This window comes from Gossypium arboreum, chromosome 6, assembly GCF_025698485.1.
Source record: "Gossypium arboreum isolate Shixiya-1 chromosome 6, ASM2569848v2, whole genome shotgun sequence".
In the NCBI taxonomy this organism is placed as follows: domain Eukaryota; kingdom Viridiplantae; phylum Streptophyta; class Magnoliopsida; order Malvales; family Malvaceae; genus Gossypium; species Gossypium arboreum.
In genome coordinates this window covers 6,574,806-6,586,699 of record NC_069075.1, presented here as the reverse complement: position 1 = coordinate 6,586,699, position 11,894 = coordinate 6,574,806, and the positions used below count along the sequence as shown (strand labels likewise).

Below are 11,894 nucleotides of genomic sequence, written 5' to 3'. Positions count from 1 at the left end.
CTCCATAAGACAAGAATGTAAGCCAGTCCAACAAAAATTGTGAAGGATGAGGCCTGATATTGTGCTGAAAATAAAAGATGAAGTCAAAAAGCAGTTTGATGCTGGATTCCTACAAGAGATTAAGTATTCAGAATGGGTGGCCAACATTGTGCATATCCCTAAGAAGGATGGGAAGGTACGAATGTGTGTTGATTACAGAGATCTGAACAAACCTAGCCCAAAGGACAACTTTCCTTTACCGCACATCGACACTTTGGTGGATAATACAGCGAGATATTCGTTGTTCTCCTTTATGGATGGCTTCTCAGGGTACAATCAGATAAAGATGCATCCTGAGGACACGGATAAAACTACCTTTATAACATTGTGGGGCACCTTTTGTTACAAGGTAATGCCCTTCGGGTTAAAGAATGCAGGGGCAACATACCAAAGGGCTATGGTGACCTTATTTCACGATATGATGCACAAGGAGATTGAGGTGTATGTTGATGACATGATTGCTAAATCTCGAACAGAGATGGAGTATGTCGAAGTCTTGAGGAAGTTGTTCCTGAGATTAAGGAAATTTCAATTGAAGCTTAATCCGGTAAAGTGCATCTTCGGAGCTAGGTCGGGGAAGTTATTAGGCCTTGTGGTCAGCGAAAAGAGAATAGAAGTTGACTCAGACAAAGTTAAAGCTATACGAGAATTGCCTCCACCACGTATTCAGAAGGAAGTTTGGGGTTTTCTTGGAAGATTGAATTATATTGCTCGGTTTATTTCGTAATTAACCGAGAAATGTGATTCTATATTTCGCCTCCTTAGAAAACACAATCAAGGTACTTGGGATGAGGAATGCCAGAATGCTTTTGATAAGGTTAAGCAATACTTGTTAAATGCTCCAGTGTTATCTCCGCCTAGTCCAGATAGACCATTAATTCTGTACTTATCAGTGTTTAGTAATTCTATGGATGTGTGCTTGGCCAGCATGACTAGTCGGGAAGAAAAGAGAAGGCGATATACTACCTCAACAAGAAATTCACAGAGTGTGAGATGAGATATTCGCTAATTGAGAAATTGTGTTGTGCTTTACTCTGAACGACTCGAAGGTTGAGACAATATATGTTATATCATATGACTTGACTAATCTCAAAACTTGATCCATTAAAATATATGATGGAGTCAACAGCTGTAGCACCCCAAACCCGGCCCAGAAGTTATGGCCGGATCCGGCATGCCACATCAAAAACGTTAAAAAAAAAATTTCCATTCTAAGTCCAGAAAATCGTACTTGATGTTCAAAAGATTAATTCATTAAGGATTAAAGTGAATGGAAGTCATGCACCGGTAGGAAACCGGAAAAGAGGTGGTGAGTCCATCGGATTGCTAATACCAAGCTCCTTCGGATCCAATCCTAGACATGCATACCGCCATTGCCACACCTTAACGTCATGGATATTTCTAGGAAACCGATTTGATTAAGTTATTTTTAGGAAAAGTGATTAATTTTGGAAAATACTTTCATTGCGGAAGCTTTGCTTGTTGTCGTGTAATTTTGAAATCAACTGTTGTTTTTGAAAACGCGCCCTAAAGCTATCCAATTTCAACAGTTAAAATAAGTAATATCTATCTTAGTAATGCATATTAAAACCATCAAAAATAATTAAGCGGCCTTATTACATTTAAAACCCAAAACTTCAAACGTAAATAAAAGGATGTTCATTCACCGAAGAAAATCAAACTTTCGAGCGGGTGGCCACTCAAATTCCCTCACGACCCAAGCCCACTATGGTTGGGGATTTCTGCGTGGATGAAAATAAAAGGGTGAGTTTGGGGAAACTCAAAGTGTAAGGAAAACCCATTCAAAGCCCAAGTCACTCAAGCCTATTGGGCCTAAGCCCATTCAGTAACAGTGGTCTGGGCGAGCCATTTTCAGATTACAATAAACCGGGCCTTAGCCCTTATTCAGATAATGATATGGCCCATAGGCCCATTTCAAAATACATGCAACATCAAGAAACATATGCAAGCCCATTTGGGAGACTACTCAACCCACCAACCACTACACTCCACCCGCACCAGCCATACACTCCATGTGGGAATAGCTCAACCCACCCAAATTTAACACTCCACGATTGCGGCCTTTGCGCTAAGTTATCAATAAATTGAGGCAAAGCCTCCAGTACGTGGACAAGCCACTTTCAGTACTTCCTCCGTCAATATCCCAGTCCCATGCATCAGATAATAACAACATGGCATGCAGTAAATAACAACAGTCAAACATGCATTTAGGTCCATTTAACCCTAGGGGTATTTCGGTAATTTATCTAGTAGGGGTAAAACTGTAAATTTTTCACTTTTAAAGGTATTTCAGTAATTTATCTATTTTAGGGTTTTTCATACATATTCCTACTTTTCACGTACTAACAGAATCACGTACCGAGGGTTCTTACCAAATTGGGCCTGTTGGCCCATCATTCCAATTTTGGCCCATTAAGCCCAAAAATATCGAGGGCACAGAAATCATGCACTTTGCAGTCCAAATTTTGCAGTTTACCAAAAACATTAATCGATTTACCTCACGAGCATTCGCACACTCGCAAATCTACAAAATACCTGTTTTCGGCATTTCGGCTTTTCGACTTTTGCCGATCCAGACTAAGAAAGAGGGTGTTAGTTACACACTTGTTTGCGACGATATGCTGATGAGATCCACACACGAACCGCCTACAATTGGATTACTAACACGTTAATCTAACTATTCAAATACAAACTATGTATTAACCCCTTACAATATTCGGCCAACCACACCTACAGATCATTGTAAGCTTATAAGAAAATAATAAGCAACTCATTAACAAATTTTGTCAATGTTTACCACATAATCATAATTTCACTGCAAGCTGTCTTCCTGAGCAACAGTCACTAAATCATTTATAAATGGAGCTACGAAACTCCAAATCAAGTTCCGTTAATTTTCCTTGAAAATAGACTCATATATCTTCTATCCATAAAATTTTCAGAATTTTTGGTTTAGCCAATCAATACCAGATTTTTCTCAAAGTTTCCCATGTTTCACTGTTTGACTAATCTGACCACTCTTCATTACGAATCAAATTTCTCATTGTATAGAATTCAAAATATGTTCTTGTTTATTTCATTAGAAACTAGACTCAATAAGCTTTAATCACATAATTTATTCAGCTTCTAATTCATCTCCCACAATTTATGGTGATTTTCCAAAGTCACGTTACCGCTGCTGTCCCAAGCAGATTTATTACCAAATCACTCTTTCATACACCTATCTTGCATGCATGTTATTTAAACATGTATATCACCAATCAATCATCACATATCTATGATTTTTACTTAAGCATAATCTCCATTTTATTATTTCAAAGCACAACATGTTAGCCGATTTTTCCCTTTAGCATCTAAGGCACATGCATGCTCATTTGTTTGGCTCAACTTCACATATCTTCCATTTTTCATCAAAAAAAACATGAAACAACAACCATTTCCTTCATTTTAATTCATGACCAAATGCTCACAACACAACTAAAAATCAAAATATACTTCAAGAGTTAAGGTAGAATCAAGAAGAACTCATGAACCTCAAAATAGAAGCAAGGTACCAAGAACTTACCTTCAATTTTCCTCCTCCTAATGACCAAATACTCAAGAGCTTTCTCCTCTCCTTTCTCTTCTCTAACTTTCAGCTATGATGAACAAAGATGGACAAAACTTTGTTCTTTTCACCCCTTTTTCTTTTAATAAAACTTCATATTTCATCCATTTAATTCTTTAATACAAAAGACATGAAATTCTTATCATGAAACATTTACCTAACCCATTATCATGAAACATTTACCTAACTCATTGTCATGGAACATTTACCTAACCTATTATCATGGAACATTTACCTAACCTATTATCATGAAACATTTACCTAACCTATTATCAATTTGTATCAATTTGTACCATAAATTATGGATATCAAGTGTACATTTTGTCTACAACAACATGATGGCTGGCCACTTCATGTAAAATGGGAGGTTTGTCATGCAAATCCTCCTATTTTGCACTCCTATTTATTTGGTCACTTCAATTTAGCCTATAGCATTTTCAAACATTTTCACATAGGTCCTATTTCATAATTTCATCCCCTTTTTGTTATGGAACAAAAATTAACTAAAATTGTCGGGTTCTATCTTAAGTTTGGGCTTTCTAGAGGCCCACTAACATAATTAAACCTATGCCAACATTCACAGGATTCCCGAAAATTGGGGCGTTACAACTCTACCCTCCTTAAAGAAATTTCGTCCTCGAAATTTACCTAATCCAAACAGATGGGGGTATTGCTGTTGCATCGTCTCTTCTGGCTCCCAAACTCAGAAGTTTCCCCTTCCTTAACTTGTTGAAAACGAGCGACCAAAGACTCATCGTTCAACTGTTTTTCCTTAATCTGATTCACCTAGGTTGGCCTCACTTGCAACTCAGCCAACAAACTTCTATCATCATACAGACTCAGACGAGCAAACATTGCTCTCAGATCAGATACAGCTCTACGACTTAGAGCATCGGCTACCACATTAGCCTTGCTTGGGTGATACTCGATCGAACAGTCATAATCCTTAAGCAACTTAATCCATCTCCTTTGCCTAAGGTTCAGCTCCTTCTGAGTCAACAAATACTTAAGACTCTTATGGTCAGTGTATATAGTACACCTTTCTCCGTACAAGTAATGTCTCCAAATCTTAAGTGCAAATATCACTGCTGCCAACTCTAAATCACGAGTCAAATAGTTTCCCTCATGAGGCTTAAGCTATCGTGATGCATATGCAACCACCTTACCCTCTTGCATTAACACGCAGCCCAAACCCACGTGTGATGCGTCACTGTACACAGTAAAATCATTCCCAGACTCCGGCTGAATTAACACAGGTGTTTCAGTCAGAACTTTCTTCAACTTCTCAAAAGCTTCTTGCTACTTCTTAGTCTATACAAATGGTACTCCTTTCCTTATGAGTTTTGTCAGAGGTGCTGCCATCACAGAAAAACCTTCTACAAACCTTCTGTAGTATCCTGCCAGTCCTAGGAAACTCCGTATTTCTAACACTGACCTAGGCGGCTTCCATTCCAAAATCGCTTTAATTTTTCGAGGGTCCACTTTAATCCCCTCAGCAGAGACCACATGTCCTAAGAAAGTTACCTTCCTCAACCAAAATTCACACTTGCTGAACTTCACAAAGAGTTCCTTCTCCCTTAATACTTACAGCACTATACGGAGATGCTCATCATGTTTTGTTTTAGTTTCAGAATATACCAGGATATCGTCAATAAAGACGACTACGAATTGATCTAAAAATGGTTGGAACACATGATTCATCAAATCCATAAACGCTGCAGGAGCGTTCGTTAGTCCAAATGGCATAACCAAAAACTCGTAATGACCATACCGAGTCCTGAATGTCGTCTTTTGGATATCTGCCTCCTTGACCCTTAACTGATGATATCCAGATCGAAGGTCAATCTTGGAAAATACAGAAGCTCCTCTAAGCTGGTCGAATATATCGTCAATCCTTAGCAGTGGATACTTATTCTTAATCGTCAGTTTGTTCAACTGGCGATAATCAATGCACATCCGCATCGTACCATCCTTCTTTTTCACGAATAGCACCGTGCTCCCCATGGAGACACGCTTGGCCTAATGAAGTCCCCGTCCAACAACTCTTGAATTTGAGCCTTTAACTCCACTAACTCCTTCGGTGCCATCCTATACGGTGCGATGGACACAGCGCCATTCCGAGCAACAAGTCTATTCCAAACTCAACTTCGATTCGGAGGCAATCACGGAAGCTCCTCCGGAAAAACATCTTGGAACTCCTTTACGGTCCTAACCTTATCCACTTGTCGGTCCTTCCTCTTCCGATCGACTTACAAATGCCAAATAGACCTCACAACCTTTCCGAATCCACTTTTCGCTCTTAATGCCGACATCACATTGGACAAATAATCCTTCGCTCACCTATCACCATAACCTCCTCATCCTTTGTGGTCCTTAACTCCATTCATTTAGTAGCACAATCCAGTCGCTTTATACTTAACAAGCCACCATTCCCAAATGAGATCAAACTCTCCAATGGTAACTCCATCGATCTCCATGGAAAATCTTACCTTGAGTTTCTAAGGGTACATTCCTATATTGTTTGTCTACCCTAACCGAAGGTGACCCAAGGGACTTAGTACAGATACCCCACTCACAATCTCCTCGAGCGGTCCAAGTCGTCCATAATGCTTACGTGGCCTCCAACCAATTTTACGCCACATTCGGGCTATACCGGACATGCCCTTAAAGATCTCCGTTCGTTAGTCCCAAGTCATTCGAAATAGATCCACGAATTTCGTTGTCTAAACTTGCTCAGCAACCCTTTCCGAACACGAAGCATTTCTGTGACAGGCATCATCCTCGACACCGCTGATCATGAGACTCTACCTCACTGTTGTCGGTGGTACGGTGCATCCACCGCAGCATTTGTCTCAAGACGAAGATCTCGCCGAGCACTTCCTCGGCTTCGTCCACGCCTCTTGTACTCATATCGTATTATCTTGATTACGAATTTTTATGCATTAATTAATATTCCAGTGTTTATTACAGATGTTTTATGAATCAGAATGATGAGTTCGAGTTTGTTTTCGCAGAATCGAAGTTTAGCTATAGTTTCAGTCTCTTATCAGATTTTCCTATGGTTTCAAAATAATCCTATCTAGAGTATCCTAGTAAGGTTTCATCATGCATGATAATTGAAAAAAATATTCGAAGAGTTCGAGTAATACTTACGAGACTTGGCCGAGATTCGAATGCCACCTTCTAAAGATCTAAATTTTGGAAATCGAGTTTTTCGCATTCTTTATAAAATTTTCGCTTTCAAAATCTTTGTTTTGTAAACCCATTCCACAATCGAGTTGTTGCAACCTAGGCTCGATACCACTAAATGTAGCACCCCAAACCCGCCCGAAGTTATGGCGGGATCCGCATGCCACATCAAAAGCGTTAAAAAAAATTTCCATTCTAAGTCCGTAAAATCGTACTTGATGTTCAAAAGATTAATTCATTAAGGATTAAAGTGAATGGAAGTCATGCACCGTAGGAAACCGGAAAAGAGGTGGTGAGTCCATTGGACCGCTAAGTACCAAGCTCCTTCGGATCCAATCCTGACATGCATACCGCCATTGCCACACCTTAACGTCATGGATATTTCTAGGAAACCGATTTGATTAAGTTATTTTTAGGAAAAGTGATTAATTTTGGAAAATACTTTCATTGCGGAAGCTTTGCTTGTTGTCGTGTAATTTTGAAATCAACTGTTGTTTTTGAAAACGCTACTAAAGCTATCCAATTTCAACAGTTAAAATAAGTAATATCTATCTTAGTAATACATATTAAAACCATCAAAAATAATTAAGCGGCCTTATTACATTTAAAACCCAAAACTTCAAACGTAAATAAAAGGATGTTCAGTTCACCGAAGAAAATCAAACTTTCGAGCGGGTGGCCACTCAAATTCCCTCACGACTCCAAGCCCACTATGGTTGGGGATTTCTGCGTGGATGAAAATAAAAGGGTGAGTTTGGGAAACTCGATTAATGTAAGGAAAACCCATTCAAAGCCCAAGTCACTCAAGCCTATTGGGCCTAAGCCCATTCAGTAACAAATGGTATTGGGCGAGCCATTTTCAGATTACAATAAACCGGGCCTTAGCCCTTATTCAGATAATGAGTATGGCCCATAGGCCCATTTCAAAATACATGCAACATCGGTAAACATATGCAAGCCCATTTGGGGAGACTACTCAACCCACCAACCACTACACTCCACCGTACCAGCCATACACTCCATGTGGGAATAGCTCAACCCACCCAAATTTAACACTCCACAGTTGCGACTTTGCTGCTAAGTTATCGATAAATTGAGGCAAAGCCTCCAAGACGTGGACAAGCCACTTTCAAGTACTTCCTCCGTCAATATCCCAATTCCATGCATCGATAATAACAACATGGCATGCGATAAATAACAACGATCAAACATGCATTTAGGTCCATTTAACCTAGGGGTATTTGGTAATTTATCTAGTAGGGGTAAACGTAAATTTTTCACTTTTAAAGGTATTTCAGAATTTATCTATTTTAGGGTTTTTCATACATATTCCTACTTTTCACGTACTAACGTAATCACGTCAGAGGGTTCTTACCAAATTGGGCTGTTGGCCCATCATTCCAATTTTGGCCCATTAAGCCCAAAAATATCGAGGGCACGTAAATCATGCACTTTGCAGTCCAAATTTTGCGTTTACCAAAACATTAATCGATTTACCTCACGAGCATTCGCACACACTCAAATCTACAAAATACATTGCTTTCGGCATTTCGCTTTTCGACTTTTGCCGATCCGAGACTAAGAAAGAGGGTGTTAGTTACACACTTGTTTGCGACGATATCTTGATGAGATCCACACACGAACCGCCTACAATTGGATTACTAACACGTTAATCTAACTATTCAAATACAAACTATGTATTAACCCCTTACAATATTCGGCCAACCACACCTACAGATCATTGTAAGCTTATAAGAAAATAATAAGCAACTCATTAACAAATTTTGTCAATGTTTACCACATAATCATAATTTCACTGCAAGCTGTCTTCCTGAGCAACAGTCACTAAATCATTTATAAATGGAGCTACGAAACTCCAAATCAAGTTCCGTTAATTTTCCTTGAAAATAGACTCATATATCTTCTATCCATAAAATTTTCAGAATTTTGGTTTAGCCAATCAATACCAGATTTTTCTCAAAGTTTCCCATGTTTCACTGTTTGACTAATCTGACCACTCTTCATTACGAATCAAATTTCTCATTGTATAGAATTCAAAATATGTTCTTGTTTATTTCATTAGAAACTAGACTCAATAAGCTTTAATCACATAATTTATTCAGCTTCTAATTCATCTCCCACAATTTATGGTGATTTTCCAAAGTCACGTTACGCTGCTGTCCCAAGCAGATTTATTACCAAATCACTCTTTCATACACCTATCTTGCATGCATGTTATTTAAACATGTATATCACCAATCAATCATCACATATCTATGATTTTTACTTAAGCATAATCTCCATTTTATTATTTCAAAGCACAACATGTTAGCCGATTTTTCCTTTAGCATCTAAGGCACATGCATGCTCATTTGTTTGGCTCAACTTCACATATCTTCCATTTTCATCAAAAAACATGAAACAACAACCATTTCCTTCATTTTAATTCATGACCAAATGCTCACAACACAACTAAAAATCAAAATATACTTCAAGAGTTAAGGTAGAATCAAGAAGAACTCATGAACCTCAAAATAGAAGCAAGGTACCAAGAACTTACCTTCAATTTTCCTCCTCCTAATGACCAAATACTCAAGAGCTTTCTCCTCTCCTTTCTCTTCTCTAACTTTCAGCTATGATGAACAAAGATGGACAAAACTTTGTTCTTTTCACCCTTTTCTTTTAATAAAACTTCATATTTCATCCATTTAATTCTTTAATACAAAAGACATGAAATTCTTATCATGAAACATTTACCTAACCCATTATCATGAAACATTTACCTAACCCATTGTCATGGAACATTTACCTAACCTATTATCATGGAACATTTACCTAACCTATTATCATGAAACATTTACCTAACCTATTATCAATTTGTATCAATTTGTACCATAAATTATGGATATCAAGTGTACATTTTGTCTACAACAACATGATGGCTGGCCACTTCATGTAAAATGGGAGGTTTGTCATGCAAATCCTCCTATTTTGCACTCCTATTTATTTGGTCACTTCAATTTAGCCTATAGCATTTTCAAACATTTTCACATAGGTCCTATTTCATAATTTCATCCCCTTTTTGTTATGGAACAAAAATTAACTAAAATTGTAGGGTTCTATCTTAAGTTTGGGCTTTCTAGAGGCCCACTAACATAATTAAACCTATGCCAACATTCACAGGATTCCCGAAAATTGGGGCGTTACAACAGCACTAAATGGAAGAATGGCAAGGTGGCAAATAATGCTTTCAGAATTTGACATAGTCTATGTGAGTCAAAAGGCTATAAAAGGAAGCGCGATAGCAGAATTTCTAGTTAGCAGGGCCTTTGAAGATTATGAGCCGTTGAGCTTTGATTTCCTTAATGAGGAGTTGATGTATGTGGTAGTCATTGAGGAATATCCTTGGAAGCTAAATTTTGACGGCGCATCTAACGTAGTAGGAAATGGAATTGGGGCAGTCTTGGTATCCCCAAATGGTGATCATTATCCGTTTATATGTAAATTGGAATTTGACTGTACGAATAACATGGCCTAATATGAAGCATGCATTATGGGGATTCGAGCAGCCAAAGAGCGGAAAATCAGAACCTTGGAAGTATATGGAGACTCTGCATTGGTAATATACCAGCTTAGGGGTGAATGGGAGACAATGGACCCTAAATTGATTAATTATCGAAATGTAGTCTTGGAGTTACTTGAGGAGTTTGATAAAATCACCTTCAATTATCTTCCACGGGACAAAAATCAGATGGCAAAAGCTTTGGCAACATTGGCTTCTATGATTAAAGCAAATAAACAAGAGGATGTGAGACCAATTCAGATGAGCATTTCTGAGGTTCCGGCTCATTGCTGTAGCATTGAAGAAGAGGAAAGGATGACCATCCTTGGTATCAAGATATACTACGGTATGTGAGAAATCATGAATATCCTGAACAGGCAACTAAGAATGACAAAAGAACTTTGAGAAGGTTAGTTTGTGAATATGTACTAGATGGGGATATCCTTTATAAAAGAAGGAAAGATCAGGTACTTTTGAGATGCGTTGACGCTATAGAAGTTAAACAAATCCTGGAAGAAGTACATGAAGGAGTTTGTGGTACACATGCTAATGGCTTTACGATGGCAAGACAAATCATAAGGTTTGGATACTATTGGTCTACTATGGAAGGAGATTGTATCAGTTATGCCAAGAAATGTCATAAATGCCAGATATATGGAGACAAGATCCATGTACCACCTTCACCTTTACATGTTATGACTTCTCCATGGCCCTTTTCCATGGGGGGCATGGATGTCATTGGGCCAATATCACCAAAAGCTTCGAATGGGCATCGTTTCATTTTTGTGGTCATTGGCTACTTCACAAAATGGGTAGGGCAGCTTCTTATGCTAGTGTCACCAAGTCAGCAGTAGGGCGATTCTTGAAAAAGGAGATCATTTGTCGGTATGGAATGCCTAAGAGGATCATATCAGACAATGCATTGAACTTGAACAACAGTACGATTGCGGAAGTCTGTAGCCAATTCAAGATTAAACATCATAATTCATCCCTATATCGCCCAAAGATGAATGGGGCAGTGGAAGCTGCTAACAAAAACATCAAGATGATAGTGAGAAAAATGACTGAAACCTACAAAGATTGACATGAGAAATTACCGTTTGCACTCTTGGCCTATCGAACGTCCGTCAGAACCTCTACCGAGGCAACTCTTTTCTCGTTGGTTTATGGGATGGAGGCAGTGTTACCTATTGAAGTGGAAATACCTTCTCTTCGAATTTTGTCAGAGATAAAATTGGATGAAGCAGAATGGATTCAATCGCGGTATGACCAATTGAACTTGATTGAAGAAAATAGGCTAAGGGCTATTCGTCATGGTCAGATGTATCAGAAGCGAATGATGCGAACTTATGACTAAAAAGTTCGTCTAAGAGAATTTCACGAAGGGAACCTGGTGCTGAAAAAGATCCTTCCCATACAGAAAGACTTTAGAGGAAAATGGATGCCGAATTGGGAAAGGACGTATGTTGTAAAGAA

The 11,894-nt window shown here is 38.5% G+C and overlaps 1 protein-coding gene and 1 long non-coding RNA gene across 2 annotated transcripts; one reads left to right on the top strand and one right to left on the bottom strand.

The window, feature by feature from the left end:
- Positions 1 to 2,186: 2,186 nt before the first annotated feature.
- LOC128294215 (uncharacterized) lies at positions 2,187 to 3,828 on the bottom strand. The gene is made up of 2 exons (XR_008284527.1): positions 3,626 to 3,828; positions 2,187 to 2,706 (listed from the first exon to the last, which is right to left on the bottom strand). It is a non-coding gene; the product is annotated as an uncharacterized LOC128294215 (long non-coding RNA).
- Positions 3,829 to 10,082: 6,254 nt separating this feature from the next.
- On the top strand, positions 10,083 to 10,772 carry LOC108484969 (uncharacterized). Its single transcript, XM_017788844.1, has 2 exons — positions 10,083 to 10,335; positions 10,426 to 10,772. The coding sequence occupies exons 1-2, from the start codon at positions 10,083 to 10,085 to the stop codon at positions 10,770 to 10,772; spliced, it is 600 nt and encodes a 199-aa protein (XP_017644333.1).
- The last annotated feature ends 1,122 nt before the right edge of the window (positions 10,773 to 11,894 follow it).

Bases quoted from the DNA above. Each gene is read 5' to 3' on its own strand.
- LOC108484969 (XM_017788844.1), top strand. From the start codon at position 10,083: ATGGCAAGGTGGCAAATAATGCTTTCAGAATTTGACATAGTCTATGTG. The intron at 10,336-10,425 runs GTGATCATTATC...GGATTCGAGCAG, and splicing joins AGTCTTGGTATCCCCAAATG to CCAAAGAGCGGAAAATCAGA.